Source organism: Oncorhynchus nerka, linkage group LG19 (genome assembly GCF_034236695.1).
Source record: "Oncorhynchus nerka isolate Pitt River linkage group LG19, Oner_Uvic_2.0, whole genome shotgun sequence".
Classification (NCBI taxonomy): domain Eukaryota; kingdom Metazoa; phylum Chordata; class Actinopteri; order Salmoniformes; family Salmonidae; genus Oncorhynchus; species Oncorhynchus nerka.
Window position 1 is genome coordinate 40202526 of NC_088414.1, and position 27317 is coordinate 40229842.

General features: G+C 44.4%; 1 protein-coding gene across 1 annotated transcript in view; it reads left to right on the plus strand.

Moving 5' to 3' along the window:
* LOC115117438 (relaxin receptor 2-like) overlaps positions 1 to 27317 on the plus strand; it is a 244117-nt gene that overhangs the window by 214264 nt on the left and 2536 nt on the right. The window contains exons 20-21 of the mRNA XM_065004938.1: positions 473 to 604; positions 2983 to 3080. Of these exons, the coding sequence (XP_064861010.1) occupies positions 473 to 604; positions 2983 to 3080 (230 nt within the window). The remainder of the gene's footprint in view (positions 1 to 472; positions 605 to 2982; positions 3081 to 27317) is intronic.

A 27317-nucleotide genomic window follows, 5' to 3' on the forward strand; every position in this document is an offset into this window, starting at 1 on the left:
TGTTACAGACCTGAGGAGCAGGCTACACAGAGTCCTAACTGTAGCTAACAGGCTATTCTGTTACAGACCTGAGGAGCAGGCTACACAGAGACCTAGCTGTGGCTAACAGGCTGTTCTGTTACAGACCTGAAGAGCAGGCTACACAGAGACGTTGCTATAGCTAACAGGCTGTTCTGTTACAGACCTGAGGAGCAGGCTACACAAAGACCTGACTGTAGCTAACAGGCTGTTCTGTTACAGACCTGAGGAGCAGGCTACACAGAGACCTAGCTGTGGCTAACGGGCTGTTCTGTTACAGACCTGAAGAACAGGCTACACAGAGACATTGCTGTAGCTAACATGTTGTTCTGTTACAGACCTGAAGAGCAGGCTACACAGAGACGTTGCTGTAGCTAACATGTTGTTCTGTTACAGACCAGTAGAGCAGGCTACACAGAGACGTTGCTGTAGCTAACATGTTGTTCTGTTACAGACCTGAGGAGCAGGCTACACAGAGATGTGGCTGTAGCTAACAGGTTCTTCTTCATCGTCTTCTCTGACGCCCTCTGCTGGATCCCCATCTTCCTGGTCAAGATACTGTCCCTGCTGCAGGTAGAGATACCAGGTAAATACTGTCCCTGTTGAAGGTCGAGATACCAGGTAAATACTGTCCCTGTTGCAGGTCGAGATACCAGGTAAATATTGTCCCTGCTGCAGGTCGAGATACCAGGTAAATACTGTCCCTGTTGCAGGTCGAGATACCAGGTAAATACTGTCCCTGTTGAAGGTCGAGATACCAGGTAAATACTGTCCCTGTTGCAGGTCGAGATACCAGGTAAATACTGTCCCAGCTGAAGGTTGAGATATCAGGTAAATACTGTCCCAGCTGCAGGTCGAGATACCAGGTAAATATTGTCCCTGCTGCAGGTCCAGATACCAGGTAAATACTGTCCCTGTTGCAGGTCGAGATACCAGGTAAATACTGTCCCTGTTGCAGGTCGAGATACCAGGTAAATACTGTCCCTGTTGCAGGTCGAGATACCAGGTAAATATTGTCCCTGCTGTAAGTCGAGATACCAGGTAAATACTGTCCCTGCTGCAGGTCCAGATACCAGGTAAATACTGTCCCTGTTGCAGGTCGAGATACCAGGTAAATACTGTCCCTGTTGCAGGTCGAGATACCAGGTAAATATTGTCCCTGCTGTAAGTCGAGATACCAGGTAAATACTGTCCCTGCTGCAGGTCCAGATACCAGGTAAATACTGTCCCAGCTGCAGGTCGAGATACCAGGTAAATACTGTCCCTGTTGCAGGTCGGGATACCAGGTAATCATTGTTGGGGAAGCTACTCTGAAAATATAGTTTACCAAGCTATCAATTAATTTACACAGAAGTTATGCTACACTAAAAACTACCCCTATGAAAAATATAGTTTACTTAACTAAAGTTCCTTTGAAAAAGTAGTTCACTACATTCAAACGAATTAGTGAAAAATGATCGTATGTAAATCTGAAATGTCATAGACTATAAATTGTAACAACCGATCACTTTGGGGTTATACGTTAAAAGCCTATTAGCATCAGGCTTGATGACCCCAGTAAAAATCTCACAATTTTATTTTCAGGACAACAAGTAGAACACAAAACACGGTGAAATAATCAATTGCATTTATGAGCTTTATTGACCAATGTCAATCAAATTAAAATAAAAAAAAATTATTTAAAGAATGCTGTAAGTACATAAATTGTTTGCTCAATAGGAAATTAATATCCAACTAGTCAGTGACAACTGTGTGGAGGTTGGAGTTTTTGACAGCGACTATGTGAGTTTATTAATGATTATTAATGATATAGTATGTCCTGGAATTTCCTATGATCTTCTATGTAAAATAATTCCTTACCTTCGAACGACTCTTGTGTGAGCGTCATGAACGGGTCATAATAGTTTGTAGCGCAAACCATTCAGACGTTACAGACATGTTTCTGAGAAGACCCGCACCAGTGCCCCTTTTGGGATACACAGTAGTGTGTAGTTCCAGTAGTTAGCTACACCGCTACATGGTAAAGCAGTAGTGTGTAGTTCCATTAGTTAGCTACGCCGCTACATGGTAAAACAGTAGTGTGTAGTTCCAGTAGATAGCTACACCGCTACATGGTAAAACAGTAGTGTGTAGTTCCAGTAGTTAGCTACACCGCTACATGGTAAAACAGTAGTGTGTAGTTCCAGTAGTTAGCTACACCGCTACATGGTAAAACAGTAGTGTGTAGTTCCAGTAGTTAGCTACACCGCTACATGGTAACACAGTAGTGTGTAGTTCCAGTAGTTTAGCTACATGGTAAAACACCGCTACATGGTAAAACAGTAGTGTGTAGTTCCAGTAGTTAGCCGCTACATGGTAAAACACCGCTACATGGTAAAACAGTAGTGTGTAGTTCCAGTAGTTAGCTACACCGCTACATGGTAAAACAGTAGTGTGTAGTTCCAGTAGTTAGCTACACCGCTACATGGTAAAACAGTAGTGTGTAGTTCCATTAGTTAGCTACGCCGCTACATGGTAAAACAGTAGTGTGTAGTTCCAGTAGTTAGCTACACCGCTACATGGTAAAACAGTAGTGTGTAGTTCCAGTAGTTAGCTACACCGCTACATGGTAAAACAGTAGTGTGTAGTTCCAGTAGTTAGCTACACCGCTACATGGTAACACAGTAGTGTATAGTTCCAGTAGTTAGCTACACCGCTACATGGTAAAACAGTAGTGTGTAGTTCCAGTAGTTAGCTACACCGCTACATGGTAAAACAGTAGTGTATAGTAAGAAAAATATTTTTTTTAAGCAATTAACTAGTGGAAACACTACCTAGATTTGAATTGAGTTCAACTACCACCAAGCTAACGCAAAACGAAGTTAAATTACTAGTTGACCTACATGAAGTTCACTACTCCCCAACACTGCAGTTAATACACAAGGACGCACACACCTCTAACTCCCTCTCTCTCTCCCCCTCCAGGTACCATCTCATCCTGGGTGGTGATCTTTATATTACCCATCAACAGTGCCCTGAACCCCATCCTCTACACCCTGACTACCAGCTTCTTCAGAGAACAGGTAGTGGATGCATCCCAAATGGCACCCTATTTCCTGTATAGTGCACTACTTTTGATCACGACCCATGGGGCTTTAGGCACCCTATTTCCTGTATAGTGCACTACTTTTGATCAGGTCCCATGGGGCTTTGGTCAAAGTAGTGCACTAAAAAGGAATAGGAAGCCATTTGGGACGTAGCCTCCAGTGTTTTCTTTCAATTTACCTTCTACCACTGGTAAATATAATTTAAAAAAATATATATATATATATTTATACATACAGTGACATGGCAGGAGATGTTTTGAAACAATTACTGCTTCGCATACAAGCCAGTGAATTAAATGCGTTACAGCTGGATGAGTCAACAGACGTGACGGGCCTGGCACATTTCCTGGTATTTGTCCGTTACGTTTATGGGGGGTCAATTAAGGAAGACATCCTCTTCTGCAAACCACTGGAAACCAGGACAACATGAGGGGATATTTTTTAAGTACTGGACAGCTTTGTGTCATCAAATGGACTTGGTGGTCGAGATGTGTTGGTATCTGTACTGATGGCGCAAAAGCCAAGACAGGAGTGGTAACGCGCGTGCAAGCAGTTGTTCCAGACGTCACTTGGGTACACTGCAGCATCCACCGAGAGGCTCTTGCTGCCAAGGGAATGCCTGACAGCTTGAAAGACATTTTGGACACTACAGTGAAAATGGTTAACTTTGTATTTTCTGCATTATGCAATGATATGGCCAGCAACCATGTAACGTTTTTACAACATACAGAAGTGCCAAGTATTGATACGTTTTTTTTTAAATTGAGAGACGAGCTTAAAGTTTTCTTTACTGACCATCATTTTCACTTGTCTTACTGCTTTGCATGAGGACGAGTTTCTCACACGACTGGCCTATCTGGGTGTTGTTTTTTCTCGCCCGAATGATCTGAATCTAGGATTACAGGGACTCCGCAACTATATTCAATACGGGACAAAATTGAGGCTATGATTAAGAAGTTGGAGCTCTTTTCCGGGACAACACACAGGTCTTTCCATCATTGTATGATTTTTTGTTGTGCAAATGAACTCAAGCTTACAGACAATGTCAAAGGTGATATAGCGAAGCACCTGAGTGAGCTGGGTGCGCAATTACGCAGGCACTTTCCCGAAATGGACAACACAAACTGGATTTGTTATCCCTTTCATGCCCTGCCTCCAGTCCACTTACCTATATCTGAACAAGAGAGCCTCATTGAAATTGCAACAAGCGGTTCTGTGAAAATTGAATTGAATAATCAGAAGCCACTGCCAGATTTCTGGATAGAGCTGCGCTCAGAGTATCCTGCCTTGGCAAATCACCCTGTTAAGTCACTGATGCCCTTTGTAACCACGTATCTATGTGAGAGTGGATTCTCGGCCCTCACTAGCATGAAACCTAAATACAGGCACAGACTGTGTGTGGAAAATGATTTAATACTGAGACTCTCTCCAATGCAACCCAACATTGCAGAGTTATGTGCATCATTTCAAGCAAACCCTTCTCATTAACCTGTGGTGAGTTATTCACAATTTTTTGATGAACAAATAAGGTTTTATATGTAAGATGGTTAAATAAAGAGCTAAATTAATGATTATTATTATATTATTATTTGTGCTATAAGACCTCTTTGTCACTTCCCACGAGCCGGGTTGTGACAAACTCACACCTATTCTTATGTTTAATAAATGCATCGTATAGTGTGTGTGTGTGTGTGTGTGTGTGTGTGTGTGTGTGTGTGTGTGTGTGTGTGTGTGTGTGTGTGTGTGTGTGTGTGTGTGTGTGGCAGGCTTACAATGATGGCAAAAAAACAACATTTGAGAGTGCACTGACCCTGGTGCTAGAGGGGGTACGCAGCTGGAGGCGGAATGGTGGAAGGGGAACGGGACGATAAAAAGTTTGGGGACCACTGCTCTACACGCAATACCCCATAATGACTAAGCAAAAACAGGTTTTTAGGAATTGAAAACACTGAAATATCACATTTACATAAGTATTCAGACCTTTTACTCAGTACTTTGTTGAAGCACCTTTGGCAGCGATTACAGCCTAGAGTATTGTCTGGTATGACGCTACAAGCTTGGCACAGCTGTATTTGGGGAGTTTCTCTCGTTCTTCTCTGCAGATCCTCAAGCTCTGTCAGGTTGAATGGGGAGAGTCACTCCAGAGATTTTCAAACGGGTTCAAGTCCGGGCTCTGGCCGGGCCACCCAAGGACATTCAGAGACTTGTCCCGAAGCCACGCCTGCGTTGTCTTGGCTGTGTGCTTATGGTCGTTGTCCTACTGGAAGGAAAACCTTTGCCCCAGTCTGAGGTCCTGAGTGCTCTGGAGCATGTTGTCATCAAGGATCTCACTATACTTTGCTCTGTTCATCTTTCCCTTGATCCTGATTAGTCTCCCAGTCACTGCCGCTGAAAAACATCCTCACAGCATGATGCCACCACCATGTGTCACCGTAGGGATGGTGCCAGGTTTCATCCAGACGTGACGCTTGGCATTCAAGCCAAAGAGTTCAATCTTGGTTTCATCAGACCAGAGAATCTTGCTTCTCATGGTCTGAGAGTCTTTAGATGCCTTTTGGAAAAGTGGGGTTGTGCCTTTTACTGAGGAGTGGCTTCCATCTGACCACTCTACCATAAAGGCCTGATTGGTGGAGTGGTAGAGTGCTGCAGAGATGGTTGTCCTTCTGGAATGTTCTCCCATCTCCACAGAGGAACTCTGGAGCTCTAGGAAGAGTCTAGGTGCTTCCAAACTTATTTCCTTTAAGAAAGATTTAGGCCACTGTGTTCTTGGGGACCTTCAATGCTACATAAATGTTTTGGTACCCTTCCCCAGATCTGTGCCTCGACACAATCCTGTCTCGGAGCTCTACAGACAATTCCTTCGACCTCATGGCTTGGTTTTTGCTCTGACATGCACTGTCAACTGTGGGACTTTATATGGATAGGTGTGTGCCTTTCCAAATCATGTTCAATCAATTGAGTTTACCACAGGTGGACTCTGATCAAGTTGTAGAAACATGGATGACCAATGGAAACAGGATGCACCTAAGCTCAATTTCAAATCTCATAGCTATAGGTCTGAATACTTATGTAAATCAGGTATTTCTGTCTTTATTTTTTATATAAATTTGGAAACATTTCTAGAAACCTGTTTTTGCTTTGTCATTATGGGGTCATTATGGGTGATTTTGTGTAGATTGATGAGGATTTTTTTTTATTTAATACATTTTAGAATAAGGCTGTAACATAACAAAATGTGGAAAAAGTCAATGGGGGTCTGAATATTTTCCGAATGCCCTGTAGACTGTATATACTGTATATTTGTATACAGTACCAATCAAAAGTTTGGTCGCACCTACTCATTCCTGTGTTTTTTCTTTATTTGTATTATTTTATACATTGTATAATAATAGTGAAGACATCAAAACTATGAAATAACACATGGAACCATGAAGTAACCTAAAAAGTGTTAAACAAATCTAAATATTTTATCTTTTAGATTCTTCAAAGTAGCCACCCCCTGCTTTGATGACAGCTTTGCACACTCTTGGCATTCTCTCAACCAGCCTCATGAGTTTGTCACCTGGAATGCATTTCAATTAACAGGTGTGCCTTGTTAAAAGTTCATTTGTGGAAATTCTTTCCTTCTAAATGCATTTGAGACAATCAGTTGTGTTGTGACAAGGTAGGGATGATATACAGAAGATAGTCCTATTTTGTAAAAGACCAAGTCAATATTATGGCAAAAACAGCTCAAATAAGCAAAGAGAAATGACAGTCCATTATTTTAAGATATGACGGTCAGTCAATCCGGAAAATGTCAAGTTCTTTGAAAGTTTCTTCAAGTGCAGTCGCAAAAACCATCAAGCGCTATGATAACTGGCTCTCATGAGGACCTCCACAGGAAAGGAAGACCCAGTTACCTCTGCTGCAGAGGATAAGTTCATTAGAGTTAACTGCACCTCAGATTGCAGCCCAAATAAATGCTTCACAGAGTTCAAGTAACAGAACACATCTCAACATCAACTGTTCAGAGGAGACTGCGTGAATCAGGCCTTCATGGTACAATTGCTGCAAAGGAACCACTACTAAAGGGACCAATAATAAAAAGAGACTTGCTTGTGCCAAGAAAAAGAAACACAAGCAATGTATATATTCTGGTGGAAATCTGTCCTTTGGTCTCATGAGTAAAAATGTGAGATTTTCGGTTCCAACTGCTGTGTCTTTGTGAGACACAGAGTAGGTGAATGCATGATCTCCGCATGTGTGGTTCCCACTGTGAAGCATGGAGGAGGTGTGATGGTGTGGGGGGGGGGGGGCTTTTCTGGTGACACTGTCTGTGATTTATTTAGAATTCAAGGCACACTTAACCAGCATGTCTACCACAGCATTCTGCAGCGATACGCCCTCCCATCTGGTTTGCGCTTAGTGGGACTGTCATTTTTTTTTCAACAGGACATTGACCCAAAACACACCTCAAGGCTGTGTAAGGGCAATTTGACTAAGAAGGAGAGTGATAGAGTTTTCCATCAGATGACCTGGCCTCCACAATCACCCAACCTCAACCCAATCGAGATGGTTTGGGATGTCTTGAACCGCAGAGTGAAGAGCAGCCGAAAAAGCAGAGTGAAAAGCAGCCAACAAGTGCTCGGCATATGTGGGAACTCCTTCAAGACTGTTAGAAAAACATTCCTCATGAAGCTGGTTGAGAGAAGGCCAACTGTCATCTAGGCAAAGCTGTCATCTAGACAAAGGGTGGGTACTTTGAAGAATCTCAAATATAGAAAATATTTTGATTTGTTTAACACTTTTTTGGTTACTTCATAATTCCATATGTGTTATTTCATAGTTCTGATGTCTCCACTATTATTCTACAATGTAGAACATTGTAAAAAGGGGGGGAAAAGAAAGAAAAAGACATGAATGAGTAGGTGTATCCAAACTTTTGACTGGTACTGTATATTTTATAACTATTTGTATTTTGCCATTATTAACAGTTTTTCTTCATATTTTTTTTTTTACAATATTGGCTATTTGCATGGCAATGTTCACATGACACAGAACTAACTCAGTGGCCTAATGCGAAACATTACAATACATTTTCAAAATGGAGTTGCCTTCTCAAAACATAAATACATTAATCTAAACGAAATGATAAGTCAAAATTTCCACTACATTAATCAAAAGAACACGACTTACTGAAAAAAGACAAAAGCACAAACACTTCAGTCTAAGCGGACAAAAGAGAAAGTTAATCTGTCTTTTAAAAGTCCCAGTCAATCAACTGATTTTCTTTGCAGTCATTACATCATGATGATGCAGCTATAGAAAGGTGCAGAATTATGGGTAATTACTCTCCTTTTATGCATTTTTTTTTTACCATAACAATTTCATACACAATCAAATCAAGTATTATTCCTGATTTTAAAAAGAAAATGGAAAACGAAGTACATTGTGTGCAAAATTCATTCACTGTTATCATCACAATTCAATTCCATGTATTCAATACAGTACATCAGTGGATGAGGGATGACGATGAGGGAGGACGATGAGGGAGGACGATCTTTTTTGGCCTTTTATTGGCCTTCTATTACAGCATATTGGATGACTTTCATTCATATTCCATTCAACCAGCTCAATGTAACATCCATAGGTTTAGGCTACCACATGATACTTACATCTTCCCTATACCCATCATGAGGTTGCTACAACCTAGCATATGAATGAAAGTTTACAATGTACACTACCTTCAGAGGTTTGGGGTCACTTAGAAATGTCCTTGTTTTTGAAAGAAACTACTTTTCTGTCCATTAAAATAACATCATATTGATCAGAAATACAGTGTAGACATTGTTAACGATCTAATGTTAAATACTGTTGAAGTAATATGGCTACAGGTTAATCTGCCTCACCTAAAGCCCATTCTGGTGGGAAGCTGCTAGACCACAAAGGGCTAACCGTCAGTATCTGGATAATATGTATGAAATGCTTGATAATGTATGTGATATCAACAGAGAAGTATATGTTCTGGGTGATTTAAATAATGACTGGCTTTCATCAAGCTGCCCACTCAGGAAAAAATGTCAAACTGTAACCAGTGTCTGTAACCTGGAACAGGTTGTCAGTCAACCTACCAGGGTAGTTACAAACAGCACAGGCATTAAATCATCAACATGTATTGATCACATCTTTACTAATGCTGCAGATATTTGCTTTAAAGCAGTATCCAAATCCATAGGATGTAGTGATCACAATATAATAGCCATATCTAGGAAAACCACAGTTCCAAAGGTTGGGCCTAATATAGTGTATAAGAGGTCATACAACACGTTTTGTAGTTATTCATATGTTGATGATGTAAAGAATATTTGATGGTCTGTGGTGTGTAATGAGGACCAACCAGATGCTGCTGGTCTGTGGTGTGTAATGAGGATCAACCAGACGCTGATGGTCTGTGGTGTGTAATGAGGATCAACCAGACGCTGCTGGTCTGTGGTGTGTAATGAGGATCAACCAGACGCTGCTGGTCTGTGGTGTGTAATGAGGATCAACCAGACGCTGTTGGTCTGTGGTGGAACCAGACGCTGTTGGTCTGTGGTGGAACCAGACGCTGTTGGTCTGGAACTGCCGATCTGCGGCCAACAAGGCAGAGTTCATCTCAGCCTATGCCTCCCTCCAGTCCCTCGACTTCTTGGCACTGACGGAAACATGGATCACCACAGACAACACTGCTACTCCTACTGCTCTCTCTTCGTCTGCCCACGTGTTCTCGCACACCCCGAGAGCTTCTGGTCAGCGGGGTGGTGGCACCGGGATCCTCATCTCTCCCAAGTGGTCATTCTCTCTTTCTCCCCTTACCCATCTGTCTATCGCCTCCTTTGAATTCCATGCTGTCACAGTTACCAGCCCTTTCAAGCTTAACATCCTTATCATTTATCGCCCTCCAGGTTCCCTCGGAGAGTTCATCAATGAGCTTGATGCCTTGATAAGCTCCTTTCCTGAGGACGGCTCACCTCTCACAGTTCTGGGCGACTTTAACCTCCCCACGTCTACCTTTGACTCATTCCTCTCTGCCTCCTTCTTTCCACTCCTCTCCTCTTTTGACCTCACCCTCTCACCTTCCCCCTACTCACAAGGCAGGCAATACGCTCGACCTCATCTTTACTAGATGCTGTTCTTCCACTAACCTCATTGCAACTCCCCTCCAAGTCTCCGACCACTACCTTGTATCCTTTTCCCTCTCGCTCTCATCCAACACTTCCCACACTGCCCCTACTCGGATGGTATCGCGCCGTCCCAACCTTCGCTCTCTCTCCCCGCTACTCTCTCCTCTTCCATCCTATCATCTCTTCCCTCTGCAAACCTTCTCCAACCTATCTCCTGATTCTGCCTCCTCAACCCTCCTCTCCTCCCTTTCTGCATCCTTTGACTCTCTATGTCCCCTATCCTCCAGGCCGGCTCGGTCCTCCCCTCCCGCTCCGTGGCTCGACGACTCACTGCGAGCTCACAGAACAGGGCTCCGGGCAGCCGAGCGGAAATGGAGGAAAACTCGCCTCCCTGCGGACCTGGCATCCTTTCACTCCCTCCTCTCTACATTTTCCTCTTCTGTCTCTGCTGCTAAAGCCACTTTCTACCACTCTAAATTCCAAGCATCTGCCTCTAACCCTAGGAAGTTCTTTGCCACCTTCTCCTCCCTCCTGAATCCTCCTCCCCCTGCAGATGACTTCGTCAACCATTTTGAAAAGAAGGTCGACGACATCCGATCCTCGTTTGCTAAGTCAAACGACACCGCTGGTTCTGCTCACACTGCCCTACCCTGTGCTCTGACCTCTTTCTCCCCTCTCTCTCCAGATGAAATCTCGCGTCTTGTGACGGCCGGCCGCCCAACAACCTGCCCGCTTGACCCTATCCCCTCCTCTCTTCTCCAGACCATTTCCGGAGACCTTCTCCCTTACCTCACCTCGCTCATCAACTCATCCCTGACCGCTGGCTAAGTCCCTTCCGTCTTCAAGAGAGCGAGAGTTGCACCCCTTCTGAAAAAACCTACACTCGATCCCTCCGATGTCAACAAATACAGACCAGTATCCCTTCTTTCTTTTCTCTCCAAAACTCTTGAACGTGCCGTCCTTGGCCAGCTCTCCCGCTATCTCTCTCAGAATGACCTTCTTGATCCAAATCAGTCAGGTTTCAAGAGTAGTCATTCAACTGAGACTGCTCTTCTCTGTATCACGGAGGCGCTCCGCACTGCTAAAGCTAACTCTCTCTCCTCTGCTCTCATCCTTCTAGACCTATCGGCTGCCTTCGATACTGTGAACCATCAGATCCTCCTCTCCACCCTCTCCGAGTTGGGCATCTCCGGCGCGGCCCACGCTTGGATTGCGTCCTACCTGACAGGTCGCTCCTACCAGGTGGCGTGGCGAGAATCCGTCTCCTCACCACGTGCTCTCACCACTGGTGTCCCCCAGGGCTCTGTTCTAGGCCCTCTCCTATTCTCGCTATACACCAAGTCACTTGGCTCTGTCATAACCTCACATGGTCTCTCCTATCATTGCTATGTAGACGACACACAATTAATCTTCTCCTTTCCCCCTTCTGATGACCAGGTGGTGAATCGCATCTCTGCATGTCTGGCAGACATATCAGTGTGGATGACGGATCACCACCTCAAGCTGAACCTCGGCAAGACGGAGCTGCTCTTCCTCCAGGGGAAGGACTGCCCGTTCCATGATCTCGCCATCACGGTTGACAACTCCATTGTGTCCTCCTCCCAGAGCGCTAAGAACCTTGGCGTGATCCTGGACAACACCCTGTCGTTCTCAACTAACATCAAGGCGGTGGCCCGTTCCTGTAGGTTCATGCTCTACAACATCCGCAGAGTACGACCCTGCCTCACACAGGAAGCGGCGCAGGTCCTAATCCAGGCACTTGTCATCTCCCGTCTGGATTACTGCAACTCGCTGTTGGCTGGGCTCCCTGCCTGTGCCATTAAACCCCTACAACTCATCCAGAACGCCGCAGCCCGTCTGGTGTTCAACCTTCCCAAGTTCTCTCACGTCACCCCGCTCCTCCGCTCTCTCCACTGGCTTCCAGTTGAAGCTCGCATCCGCTACAAGACCATGGTGCTTGCCTACGGAGCTGTGAGGGGAACGGCACCTCAGTACCTCCAGGCTCTGATCAGGCCCTACACCCAAACAAGGGCACTGCGTTCATCCACCTCTGGCCTGCTCGCCTCCCTACCACTGAGGAAGTACAGTTCCCGCTCAGCCCAGTCAAAACTGTTCGCTGCTCTGGCCCCCAATGGTGGAACAAACTCCCTCACGACGCCAGGACAGCGGAGTCAATCACCACCTTCCGGAGACACCTGAAACCCCACCTCTTTAAGGAATACCTAGGATAGGATAAAGTAATCCCTCTCACCCCCCTTAAAAGATTTAGATGCACTATTGTAAAGTGGCTGCTCCACTGGATGTCATAAGGTGAATGCACCAATTTGTAAGTCGCTCTGGATAAGAGCGTCTGCTAAATGACTTAAATGTAAATGTAAATGTATTGTTAAATGTGGTGTGTAATGAGGAGGAACCAGACGCTGCTGGTCTGTGGTGTGTAATGAGGATCAACCAGACGCTGCTGGTCTGTGGTGTGTAATAAGGATCAACCAGACGCTGTTGGTCTGTGGTGTGTAATGAGGAGCAACCAGACGCTGCTGGTCTGTGGTGTGTAATGAGGATCAACCAGACGCTGCTGGTCTGTGGTGTGTAATGAGGATCAACCAGACGCTGCTGGTCTGTGGTGTGTAATGAGGATCAACCAGACGCTGCTGGTCTGTGGTGTGTAATCAAATCAAATCAAATTTATTTATATAGCCCTTCGTACATCAGCTGATATCTCAAAGTGCTGTACAGAAACCCAGCCTAAAACCCCAAACAGCAAACAATGCAGGTGTAAAAGCACGGTGGCTAGGAAAAACTCCCTAGAAAGGCCAAAACCTAGGAAGAAACCTAGAGAGGAACCAGGCTATGTGGGGTGGCCAGTCCTCTTCTGGCTGTGCCGGGTAGAGATTATAACAGAACATGACCAAGATGTTCAAATGTTCATAAATGACCAGCATGGTCGAATAATAATAAGGCAGAACAGTTGAAACTGGAGCAGCAGCACAGTCAGGTGGACTGACTGGGGACAGCAAGGAGTCATCATGTCAGGTAGTCCTGGGGCACGGTCCAAGGGCTCAGGTCCTCCGAGAGAGAGAAAGAAAGAGAGAATTAGAGAGAGCATATGTGGGGTGGCCAGTCCTCTTCTGGCTGTGCCGGGTGGAGATTATAACAGAACGTGGCCAAGATGTTCAAATGTTCATAAATGACCAGCATGGTTGAATAATAGTAAGGCAGAACAGTTGAAACTGGAGCAGCAGCATGGCCAGGTGGACTGGGGACAGCAAGGAGTCATCATGTCAGGTAGTCCTGGGACATGGTCCTAGGGCCCAGGCCAGTTGAAACTGGAGCAGCAGCATGGCCAGGTGGACTGGGGACAGCAAGGAGTCATCATGTCAGGTAGTCCTGGGGCATGGTCCTAGGGCTCAGGTCCTCCGAGAGAGAGAAAGAAAGAGAGAAGGAGAGAATTAGAGAACGCACACTTAGATTCACACAGGACACCGAATAGGACAGGAGAAGTACTCCAGATATAACAAACTGACCCTAGCCCCCCGACACATAAACTAATGCAGCATAAATACTGGAGGCTGAGACAGGAGGGGTCAGGAGACACTGTGGCCCCATCCGAGTACACCCCCGGACAGGGCCAAACAGGAAGGATATAACCCCACCCACTTTGCCAAAGCACAGCCCCCACACCACTAGAGGGATATCTTCAACCACCAACTTACCATCCTGAGACAAGGCCGAGTATAGCCCACAAAGATCTCCGCCACGGCACAACCCAAGGGGGGGGTGCCAACCCAGACAGGCCGACCACAACAGTGAATCAACCCACCCAGGTGACGCACCCCCCAGGGACGGCATGAGAGAGCCCCAGTAAGCCAGTGACTCAGCCCCGTAACAGGGTAGAGGCAGAGAATCCCAGTGGAAAGAGGGGAATCGGCCAGGCAGAGACAGCAAGGGCGGTTCGTTGCTCCAGAGCCTTTCCGTTCACCTTCCCACTCCTGGGCCAGACTACACTCAATCATATGACCCACTGAAGAGATGAGTCTTCAGTAAAGACTTAAAGGTTGAGACCGAGTTTGCGTCTCTGACATGGGTAGGCAGACCGTTCCATAAAAATGGAGCTCTATAGGAGAAAGCCCTGCCTCCAGCTGTTTGCTTAGAAATTCTAGGGACAATTAGGAGGCCTGCGTCTTGTGACCGTAGCGTACGTGTAGGTATGTACGGCAGGACCAAATCAGAGAGATAGGTAGGAGCAAGCCCATGTAATGCTTTGTAGGTTAGCAGTAAAACCTTGAAATCAGCCCTTGCTTTGACAGGAAGCCAGTGTAGAGAGGCTAGCACTGGAGTAATATGATCAAATTTTTTGGTTCTAGTCAGGATTCTAGCAGCCGTATTCAGCACTAACTGAAGTTTATTTAGTGCTTTCTCCGGGTAGCCGGAAAATAGAGCATTGCAGTAGTCTAACCTAGAAGTGACAAAAGCATGGATTAATTTTTCTGCATCATTTTTGGACAGAAAGTTTCTGATTTTGCAATGTTACGTAGATGGAAAAAAGCTGTCCTCGAAATGGTCTTGATATGTTCTTCAAAAGAGAGATCAGGGTCCAGAGTAACGCCGAGGTCCTTCACAGTTTTATTTGAGACGACTGTACAACCATTAAGATTAATTGTCAGATTCAACAGAAGATCTCTTTGTTTCTTGGGACCTAGAACAAGCATCTCTGTTTTGTCCGAGTTTAATAGTAGAAAGTTTGCAGCCATCCACTTCCTTATGTCTGAAACACATGCTTCTAGCGAGGGCAATTTTGGGGCTTCACCATGTTTCATTGAAATGTACAGCTGTGTGTCATCCGCATAGCAGTGAAAGTTTACATTATGTTTTGAATAACATCCCCAAGAGGTAAAATATATAGTGAAAACAATAGTGGTCCTAAAACAGAACCTTGAGGAACACTGAAATTTACAGTTGATTTGTCAGAGGACAAACCATTCACAGAGACAAACTGATATCTTTCCGACAGATAAGATCTAAACCAGGCCAGAACATGTCCGTGTAGACCAATTTGGGTTTCCAATCTCTCCAAAAGAATGTGGTGATCGATGGTATCAAAAGCAGCACTAAGGTCTAGGAGCACGAGGACAGATGCAGAGCCTCGGTCCGTTGCCATTAAAATGTCATTTACCACCTTCACAAGTGCCGTCTCAGTGCTATGATGGGGTCTAAAACCAGACTGAAGCATTTCGTATACATTGTTTGTCTTCAGGAAGGCAGTGAGTTGCTGCGCAACAGCCTTCTCTAAAATTTTTGAGAGGAATGGAAGATTCGATATAGGCCGATAGTTTTTTATATTTTCTGGGTCAAGGTTTGGCTTTTTCAAGAGAGGCTTTATTACTGCCACTTTTAGTGAGTTTGGTACACATCCAGTGGATAGAGAGCCATTTATTATGTTCAACATAGGAGGGCCAAGCACAGGAAGCAGCTCTTTCAGTAGTTTAGTTGGAATAGGGTCCAGTATGCAGCTTGAAGGTTTAGAGGCCATGATTATTTTCATCATTGTGTCAAGAGATATAGTACTAAAAGACTTGAGCGTCTCTCTTGATCCTAGGTCCTGGCAGAGTTGTGCAGACTCAGGACAACTGAGGTTTGGAGGAATACGCAGGTTTAAAGAGGAGTCCGTAATTTGCTTTCTAATAATCATAATCTTTTCCTCAAAGAAGTTCATGAATTTATCACTGCTAAAGTGAAAGTCATCCTCTCTTGGGGAATGCTGCTTTTTAGTTAGCTTTGCGACAGTATCAAAAAGGAATTTCGGATTGTTCTTATTTTCCTCAATTAAGTTAGAAAAATAGGATGATCGAGCAGCAGTAAGGGCTCTTCGGTACTGCACGGTACCGTCCTTCCAAGCTAGTCGGAAGACTTCCAGTTTGGTGTGGCGCTATTTCCGTTCCAATTTTCTGGAAGCTTGCTTCAGAGCTCGGGTATTTTCTGTGTACCAGGGAGCTAGTTTCTTATGAGACATTTTTTAGTTTTTAGGGGTGCAACTGCATCTAGGGTATTGCGCAAGGTTAAATTGAGATACTCAGTTAGGTGGTTAACGGATTTTTGTCCTCTGGCGTCCTTGGGTAGGCAGAGGGAGTCTGGAAGGGCATCAAGGAATCTTTGTGTTGTCTGTGAATTTATAGCACGACTTTTGATGTTCCTTGGTTGGGGTCTGAGCAGATTATTTGTTGCAATTGCAAACGTAATAAAATGGTGGTCCGATAGTCCAGGATTATGAGGAAAAACATTAAGATCCACAACATTTATTCCATGGGACAAAACTAGGTCCAGCGTATGACTGTGACAGTGAGTGGGTCCAGAGACATGTTGGACAAAACCCACTGAGTCGATGATGGCTCCCGAAAGCCTTTTGGAGTGGGTCTGTGGACTTTTCCATGTGAATATTAAAGTCACCAAAGATTAGAATATTATCTGCTATGACTACAAGGTCCGATAGGAATTCAGGAAACTCAGTGAGAAACGCTGTATATGGCCCAGGAGGCCTGTAAACAGTAGCTATAAAAAGTGATTGAGTAGGCTGCATAGATTTCATGACTAGAAGCTCAAAAGACGAAAACGTCATTTTTTTTTGTTGTAAATTGAAATTTGCTATCGTAAATGTTAGCAACACCTCATCCTTTGCGGGATACACGGGAGATATGGTCACTAGTGTAGCCAGGAGGTGAGGCCTCATTTAACACAGTAAATTCATCAGGCTTAAGCCATGTTTCAGTCAGGCCAATCACATCAAGATTATGATCAGTGATTAGTTCATTGACTATAATTGCCTTTGAAGTAAGGGATCTAACATTAAGTAGCCCTATTTTGAGAAGTGAGGTATCATGATCTCTTTCAGTAATGACAGGAATGGAGGTGGTCTTTATCCTAGTGAGATTGCTAAGGCGAACACCGCCATGTTTAGTTTTGCCCAACCTAGGTCGAGGCACAGACACGGTCTCAATGGTGATAGCTGAGCTGACTACACTGACTATGCTAGTGGCAGACTCCACTATGCTGGCAGGCTGGCTAATAGCCTGCTGCCTGGCCTGCACCCTATTTCATTGTGGAGCTAGAGGAGTTAGAGCCCTGTCTATGTTGGTAGATAAGATGAGAGCACCCCTCCAGCTAGGATGGAGTCCGTCACTCCTCAGCAGGTCAGGCTTGGTCCTGTTTGTGGGTGAGTCCCAGAAAGAGGGCCAATTATCTACAAATTCTATCTTTTGGGAGGGGCAGAAAACAGTTTTCAACCAGCGATTGAGTTGTGAGACTCTGCTGTAGAGCTCATCACTCCCCCTAACTGGGAGGGGGCCAGAGACAATTACTCGATGCCGACACATCTTTCTAGCTGATATGCACGCAGAAGCTATGTTGCGCTTGGTGATCTCTGACTGTTTCATCCTAACATCGTTGGTGCCGACGTGGATAACAATATCTCTATACTCTCTACACTCGCCAGTTTTAGCTTTAGCCAGCACCATCTTTAGATTAGCCTTAACGTCGGTAGCCCTGCCCCCGGGTAAACAGTGTATGATCGCTGGATGATTCGCTTTAAGTCTAATACTGCGTGTAATGGAGTCGCCAATGACTAGAGTTTTCAATTTGTCAGAGCTAATGGTGGGAAGCTTCGGCGTCTCAGACCCCGTAACGGGAGGAGTAGAGACCAGAGAAGGCTCGGCCTCTGACACCGACCCGCTGCTTAATGGGGAAAACCGGTTGAAAGTTTCTGTCGGCTGAATGAGCGACACCGGTTGAGCGTTCCTACAGCATTTCCTTCCAGAAACCGTGAGAAAATTGTCCGGCTGCGGGGACTGTGCCAGGGGATTTATACTACTATCTGTACTTACTGGTGGCACAGACGCTGTTTCATCCTTTCCTACACTAAAATTACCCTTGCCTAACGATTGCGTCTGAAGCTGGGCTTGCAGTACAGCTATCCTCGCCGTAAGGCGAGCACAGCGGCTGCAATTAGAAGGCATCATGTTAATGTTACTACTTAGCTTCGGCTGTTGGAGGTCCTGACGAATCGTGTCCAGATAAAGCGTCCGGAGTGAAAAAGTTGAGGAAAAAATAAATAAATATATGAACGGTAATTAAAAAGTGAAAACCGTAAAGTTGTCAGGTAGCAAAATAGGCAAAATAGGTTGGCAACAAAACGCACAGCAACTCGAAAACAAGCCTGCAAGTTGTGACCGGAAATGACGTAATGAGGATCAACCAGACGCTGCTGGTCTGTGGTGTGTAATGAGGATCAACCAGACGCTGCTGGTCTGTGGTGTGTAATGAGGAGCAACCAGACGCTGCTGGTCTGTGGTGTGTAATGAGGATCAACCAGACGCTGCTCTTTACACATTTATGAAACTACTAATTTCAGTTACTAATAATAAGACTGCGCCCATTAAGAAAATTACTGTAAAAAAGGTTATATCCCCTTGGATTGATGAGGAATTGAAAAATTGTATGGTTGAGAGGGATGAGGCAAAAGGTATGGCAATTAAGTCTGTCAGCCCAGGTGATTTGGCAAACTTACTGCAAATTAAGAAATCAGGTGACTAACCTAAATAAAAAATAATTTATAACATTTATGAAACAAAGATAACTTATATAAAGAATGATAGTAGAAAGCTTTGGGGCACCTTAAATTACATTTTGGGAAAACAATCTAACTCGGCTCCGACATTCATTGAATGAGATGGCTCATTCATCACCAAGCCCACTGATATCGCAAACTACTTTAATGTGTTTTTCATTGACAAGATAAGCAAACTTAGGGAAGACATGCCATCAACAAACGCTGACACTGCACATCCAAGTATATCAGACCAAATTATGAAAGACAGGAATTGTGCTTTTGAATTCCGTAAAGTCAGTTTGGAAGAGGTGAAAAATGATTGTTGTCCATCAACAATGACAAGCCACCGGGGTCTGACAATCTGGATGGAAAATTACTGAGGATAATAGCAGACTATTTCCACTCCTATTTGCCACATCTTCAATTTAAGCCTACTAGAGAGCGTGTGCCCTCAGGCCCGGAGGGAAGCTGAATTAATTATCCTACTCAAGAATAATAAAGCCCCCTTTCCTGGCTCAAAAAGCCGACCAATCAGCCGGTTACAAACCCTTAGTAAACTTCTGGGAAAAATGGTGTTTGACCAGATACAATGCTATTTTACAGTTAACAAATTGACAACAGAATTTCAGCACACTTATAGGGAAGGACACTCAACAAGCACAGCACTGTATGTAAGTCTTATTACATACAGCTGGGAAGAACTATTGAATATAAGAGGATTGTCAACTTACCAACATTATGACCAGGAATATGACTTTCCCGAAGCGGATCCTCTGTTTGGACCACCACCCAGGACAATGGATCGGATCCCTGTAGGCGACCCAAAACAACAGTGCCGCAGATGGGGCAAGCTCCGTAGACCGGCACATTACTCACTGCTCCAGAGTATACTACTCGCCAATGTCCAGTCTCTTGACAAGGTAGATGAAATTCGAGCAAGGGTTGCCTTCCAGAGAGACAACCTTCTCTGTTTCACAGAAACATGGCTCACTGGGGATACGTTATCAGAGTCGGTACAGCTACCCGGTTTCGTCACACATCGCGCTGACTGAAACAAACACCTCTCTGGTAAGAAGGGCGGGGGTGTATGCCTTATGATTAACAAGTCATGGTGTAATCATAACAACATACAGGAACTCAAGTTCTTTTGTTCACCTGACCTAGAATTCCTTACAATCAAATGCCGACCGCATTATCTACTAAAATAATTATCTTCGATTATAATCATAGCCGTGTACAGTATATCCCCCCGCAAGCAGACACCGCGACGGCCCTGAAAGAACTTTGGACTCTATGTAAACTGAAAACTATATATCCTGAGGCTGCATTTATGGTAACTGGGGATTGTAAGAAAGCTAATCTGAAAACAAGGCTCCCTAAATTTAATCAGCGTATCGAATGTGTGACCTGGGCTGGCAGCATTCTGGATCATTGCTACTTTAACTCCCCGACTCCATTTTGTTGCTCCCCGCCTATAGACAGAAACTAAAACAGGAAACGCCCCGTGCTCAGGTCTGTTACCAAGCCTACCCTCATCCACGGTGACTATTAAAACCTTCCCAACCCTCCTTTACAAAACAGTTATTCCTAAGGCAAATCTGACAATCACGGATTACAAAAGAAAACCACTGACGTCTTGCTCCCAGACAAATTAAACAACTTTTTGAGGACAATACAGTGCCACACCTGTGGGCTCTCCTTTTGTTGCTCCCCCCTATAGACAGAAACTAAAACAGGAAACGCCCGTGCTCAGGTCTGTTCACAACATTTAACACCTGGTCCAATCTGATTCCACGCAGGTGGTCAAGATTGCTTCCATGTACTCCCTGTTCACCCATGTGGCCTCCAACTCAATCATCAAGTTTGACGGACAGCCTCAGGACAAACATTTTAAAAGGCTATTTGACCATGAAAACCCTTTTGCAATTAGCTTCCGGGTTGAGCGAGCGGTCGCATCTGCACTCGCATCTGACTCGGTCCGCATTACATTTCATTATAGTACATCACGGTTTGATAGTATAGCCACAGGTCTTTTGTATCATAGATATTAAATCGTACCTTCCCCAACTGCCCCAGAAACTAACGTGTTAGCTAGTCCATTGATTAGCAGCACAACTATTACACTCAACTGAACGACTTGATTAGTGTGATCCTACCATAGGAGACTCTGCTAGAGCCAACAGCTAGCCAAACCGAACAGAACTTCTGCACTCAACCAACAGTGTAGCATTTTTCATTTCAGTACAAGGCAATCAAACAGCTAGCTACAAGCCGTCTTTGTATCAAAGTATAGGGTTAACTAGGCTTCTTTCAAGGTTGCCAGCTATTCAATGGCTTGAGACAATTTGATTAGTGTGGCAGGGTCCTACAGTATCACGATTACAAAAGAAACAGCTAGCCTACTACCGAACCCACATCTGCTGTTCCCAATTTTAGCTCACATAAGATTCAAAGATAATTGTGTGTCTACTAGGTAGCCAAGCTTAACTCTCTGAACACGAAAAGTAGTGACTATCTACCAGCAGTTGTATCATTTTAATCATTCGTAGCTTAACTCTCTGAACACTGACGTGTGTAGGCCCCTGTGCAACTAGGGCTGTGTGTCTGTCTATCCCTGTTCTCTCCTCTCTGCACAGACCATACAAACGCACTCCACAACTGGAGCTAAACACCCACGTGGAGTTCCAGGTCTCCGGTAGCTCTGAACTGCCAACAGGGAGAGTTCATCCCGCCTATGTCCCTCCAGTCCCTCGAGTGTGGCACTGACAGGAAACATGGATCACCACAGACAACACTGCAACAAACATTTTAAAAGGCTATTTGACCATTAGCCCACGTGTTCTTGCACATTAGAGCTTCTGGTCAGCGGGTGGTGGCAATCTGGGATCCTGCACTCTCCCAGGTGGTCATTCATTCTTTCTCCCCTATACCCATCTGTTTGATTTGTCTAATTAGCAATTCCCATAGCTCACAACAGCCGTCTTTGTATCATAGAACATCCTTATCATTTATCGTCCTCCAGGTTCCTCGGAGAGTTCATCAATGAGCTTGATGCCTTGATAAGCTCCTTTCCTGAGACGGCTCACCTCTCACAGTTCTGGCGACTTTAACAACTGAACGCCTACCTTGACTCATTCCTCTCTGCCTCCTTCTTTCATCAGGCTGGAGATGTGTTCTTCCATGTCCCTTTGCAACAAGTCTCTGCTAGTCTCTTTACAACAAACCTTTCCAAAGAGCCTCCTCAACCCTCCTACTCCTCCCTTTCTGCATAATTTGCTATGTCCCCTATCCTTGTTCGTGGCTGTTGCGAGCTCAAGTAACTGATTTTAATCATTTTAGTCAATTCTTCTTGCTAAACACACTATCTGCCTCTAACCCTAGGAAGCTCTTTGCAACTCCATCCCTCCTCCCCCTCCCCCCCTCATCATGAGATGAGCGGCCACCCTTTGACGACATCCGATCCACGTTGAGTTCCAGGACCCTACTTCTTGGCCTGACGGAAACATGGATCACCACAGACAACCAATGCTCCTCTCTTCTCCAGACCAATTTGCTTACCGCCCCAATAGGTCCACGAGTTGCATCATCCCAGGTTCTGAAGAGTTCATCAAAAACCAACTCGCCATTCCTCTCTGCCTCCTTCTTCCACTCCTCTCCCTCTTTGCTCACCTGTCACACACTGCACACTGACTCATTCCTGCTCTGCGTCCCTTCCCTAACCCATCTGGACAAGAGGAATACCTATGTTCATCGATCACAGCTCAGACCATTTAACACCATAGTGCCCTCCAAACCCGCTCGGTCCCCCCTGACATTAAGGTGAGCTCGAGAACCCTGCTCAATGGAGGAAAACGTCTCTGACATCCTTTCACCCTCTCCCCCTCTCTCTCTGCTGCTAAAGCCGTGTGCATAACTCACATGGTCCTGGATCTTCGAACATCCTTTCTGACCAGGTGGGCCGCCCCAGGTGGTGATGGGTAGGAAACAACATCCCCACTCCGCTGATCCTCAACACTGGTCCTTCCCCCACTAAGAAGAGGTGCGTTCTCAGCCCAACTACAGACCTCATGTACTCCTGTTCACCCATGACCTTCTGGATTGGCCATGCACGCCTGCCAACTCAATCATCCAAGTTTGCAGACGACCATCGATCCTCCGCTCCCCCTCCACTCCAGTGGTAGGCATGGTGCTTGATTACCAACAACGACGAGACAGCCTACAGGGAGGAGGTGAGGGCCCTCGGAGTGTGGTGTCAGGAAAATAACCTCACACTCAACATCAACAAACATTTTAAAAGGCTATTTGACCATTAGAAAACCCTTTTGCAATTATGTTAGCACAGCTGAAAACTGTTGTCCTGATTAAAGAAGCAATAAAACTGGCCTTCTTTAGACTAGTTGAGTATCTGGAGCATCAGCATTTGTGGGTTCGATTACAGGCTCAAAATGGCCAGAAACAAAGAACTTTCTACTGAAACTTGTCAGTCTATTCTTGTTCTGAGAAATTAAGGCTATTCCATGCGAGAAATTGCCAAGAAACTGAAGATCTCGTACAACGTGTACTACTTCCTTCTCAAACTGTCTCTAACCAGAATAGAGAGAGGAGTAGGAGGCCCTGGTTCACAACTGAGCAAGAGAACAAGTGCATTAGAGTGTCTAGTTTGAGAAACAGATGCCTCACAAGTCCTCAACTGGCAGCTTCATTAAATAGTACCCGCAAAACACCAGTCTCAACGTCGACAGTGAAGAGGCGACCCCGGGATGCTGGCCGTCTAGGTAGAGTTGCAAAGAAAAAGCCATATCTCTATCCTAGTCTGTGTTCTTTTGCCCATCTTAATCTTTTATTTTTCTAGGCCAGTCTGTGATGGTTGCTAATAATGGGCCTCTGTACGCCTATGTAGATATTCCATAAAAAATCTGCCGTTTCCAGCTACAATAGTCAGTTACAACATTAATAATGTCTACACTGTATTTCTGATCAATTTGATGTTATTTTAATGGACAAAAAATGTGCTTTTCTTTCAAAAACAAGGCCATTTCTAAGTGACCCCAAACTTTGGAATGGTAGTGTAGGTGCACAGGTTGAGAGAATGTGGAGGAATCAAGGTGACAGACAGTGACACATTCAATACTACCTTGCACACTCTTGCCTGCATCTAGCTAATCTAGGGTGTAATCATTAGTCCAGCAGTTGCAAATGAGAGTTTTATTGGACAAATTCAGGTATGTTTATCCCCATTTTGTTCTGTTTTCTTTCTCTCTCGCCTCTCATTTTGTAGGAACTGAATTTGTTCAAAACTGTTCAACTATTGTCTGTCTGTCTCTTTGAGTCAACCACATTTTATGCACTGCAGTGCTCGCTAGCTGTAGCTTATGCTTTCAGTACTAGATTCATTCTCTGATCCTTTGATTGGGTGGACAACATGTCAGTTTTATTTAACCTTTATTTTACTAGGCAAGTCAGTTAAGAACAAATTCTTATTTACAATGACAGCCTACCAAAAGGCAAAAGGCCTCCTGCGGGGGGGCAAAACACACAACACTACAAAAAGAGAGACCTAAGACAACAACATTGCAAGGCAGCAACACATGACAACACAGCATGGTAGCAACACAACATGGCAGCAGCACAAAACATGGTACAAACATTATTGGACACAGACAACAGCACAAAGGGCAAGAAGGTAGAGACAACAATACATCATGAAAAGCAGCCACAACTGTCAGTAAGAGTGTCCACGACTAAGTCTTTGAATGAAGAGCAAGAGCTCTGAAGTTGTCATAATTACTGTGTAAGTCAATGGACGGGGGTGAGAACCAGGGCCAAATTAACATCCGCCATCTGCCAAATGAGCGTAGATTTTGGCATAAGATGTTTATTTCACCAGCCATGTTGGCGGGTGGTCAGGGCTCCACAGTGTGAGACTCGCATTTATGAATAAGTATGATCACATTTATAGTAAAATAAATACCGCAGTGACTGTTTTCAAAGTATTTCTGCATCACTGCCTGGCTGGGGGCTGTGCGAACATAAGAGCTGAGTGAAAGATTCATTTTTAGAAAGCGTTTGCAAACATTGCTAAAAGTTGGTCTAATTTACTTGAAACAAAAGTCTACTGAGACGTTGGCCTTCAGTTTCTTAGCTTTTTACATTGTTTTGCTCACAAGCTAGGTTGTTTTTTCTATTTTTGAGTTTCAACTGCTAGAGAAGAGAAGACAACGCTTCCACTAATCAGACTCAACCCTACAGGCAGAAACATGACTCAAGTTGCGTTACCACGGTAACCTCCCGCCCGTAAAGGGGCAGGAGAAAATTTAATCTGTGCTATTTTGGTTAAGACTCAGGTCACAAATGTTTTTATTAAACAATATACCACATTACTTCTCACTAGTAATACATGTGTTGTTTTAGAAACATTACAAATCATGCTCATCCGTTATGGTTTAGTGTCATTTTAGATTAAAAATATATATATTTTGGCTGGTAAGAAATCTGAGTGGCTGGTGGATTTTTAAATCGGAAACTAGCTGTCCTCTGGCTACACCATGGTGCTACCCTACAGAGTGCTGTTGAGGCTACTATAGACCATTGCCAAAACCAGTATGTTTTAATCAATTATTTGGTGACTTGAATATATTTAGTATAGTTTTATCTAAAAATGATCACTTTAATGTTTCACTATGAAATTCACTGAGGAGGATGGTCCTCTCTTTCCTTCCGCCTCCACTGCAAAACATAGGCTGGTCTGCTCTGTAAGTTTGTAGATTTCCCATTGGCAAACACAAACACAATCCCCAATAGAAATAAGGAATAGTGAGTACGGTGGAGGAACCCAACTGAATGTATAGGACGTAATCCCCAATAGAAATAAGGAATAGTGAGTACGGTGGAGGAACCCAACTGAATGTATAGGACGTAATCCCCAATAGAAATAAGGAATAGTGAGTACGGTGGAGGAACCCAACTGAATGTATAGGACGTAATCCCCAATAGAAATAAGGAATAGTGAGTACGGTGGAGGAACCCAACTGAATGTATAGGACGTAATCCCCAATAGAAATAAGGAATAGTGAGTACGGTGGAGGAACCCAACTGAATGTATAGGACGTAATCCCCAATAGAAATAAGGAATAGTGAGTACGGTGGAGGAACCCAACTGAATGTATAGGACGTAATCCCCAATAGAAATAAGGAATAGTGAGTACGGTGGAGGAACCCAACTGAATGTATAGGACGTAATCCCCAATAGAAATAAGGAATAGTGAGTACGGTGGAGGAACCCAACTGAATGTATAGGACGTAATCCCCAATAGAAATAAGGAATAGTGAGTACGGTGGAGGAACCCAACTGAATGTATAGGACGTAATCCCCAATAGAAATAAGGAATAGTGAGTACGGTGGAGGAACCCAACTGAATGTATAGGACGTAATCCCCAATAGAAATAAGGAATAGTGAGTACGGTGGAGGAACCCAACTGAATGTATAGGACGTAATCCCCAATAGAAATAAGGAATAGTGAGTACGGTGGAGGAACCCAACTGAATGTATAGGACGTAATCCCCAATAGAAATAAGGAATAGTGAGTACGGTGGAGGAACCCAACTGAATGTATAGGACGTAATCCCCAATAGAAATAAGGAATAGTGAGTACGGTGGAGGAACCCAACTGAATGTATAGGACGTAATCCCCAATAGAAATAGCGAGTACGGTGGAGGAACCCAACTGAATGTATAGGACGTAATCCCCAATAGAAATAAGGAATAGTGAGTACGGTGGAGGAACCCAACTGAATGTATAGGACGTAATCCCCAATAGAAATAAGGAATAGTGAGTACGGTGGAGGAACCCAACTGAATGTATAGGACGTAATCCCCAATAGAAATAAGGAATAGTGAGTACGGTGGAGGAACCCAACTGAATGTATAGGACGTAATCCCCAATAGAAATAAGGAATAGTGAGTACGGTGGAGGAACCCAACTGAATGTATAGGACGTAATCCCCAATAGAAATAAGGAATAGTGAGTACGGTGGAGGAACCCAACTGAATGTATAGGACGTAATCCCCAATAGAAATAAGGAATAGTGAGTACGGTGGAGGAACCCAACTGAATGTATAGGACGTAATCCCCAATAGAAATAAGGAATAGTGAGTACGGTGGAGGAACCCAACTGAATGTATAGGACGTAATCCCCAATAGAAATAAGGAATAGTGAGTACGGTGGAGGAACCCAACTGAATGTATAGGACGTAATCCCCAATAGAAATAAGGAATAGTGAGTACGGTGGAGGAACCCAACTGAATGTATAGGACGTAATCCCCAATAGAAATAAGGAATAGTGAGTACGGTGGAGGAACCCAACTGAATGTATAGGACGTAATCCCCAATAGAAATAAGGAATAGTGAGTACGGTGGAGGAACCCAACTGAATGTATAGGACGTAATCCCCAATAGAAATAAGGAAT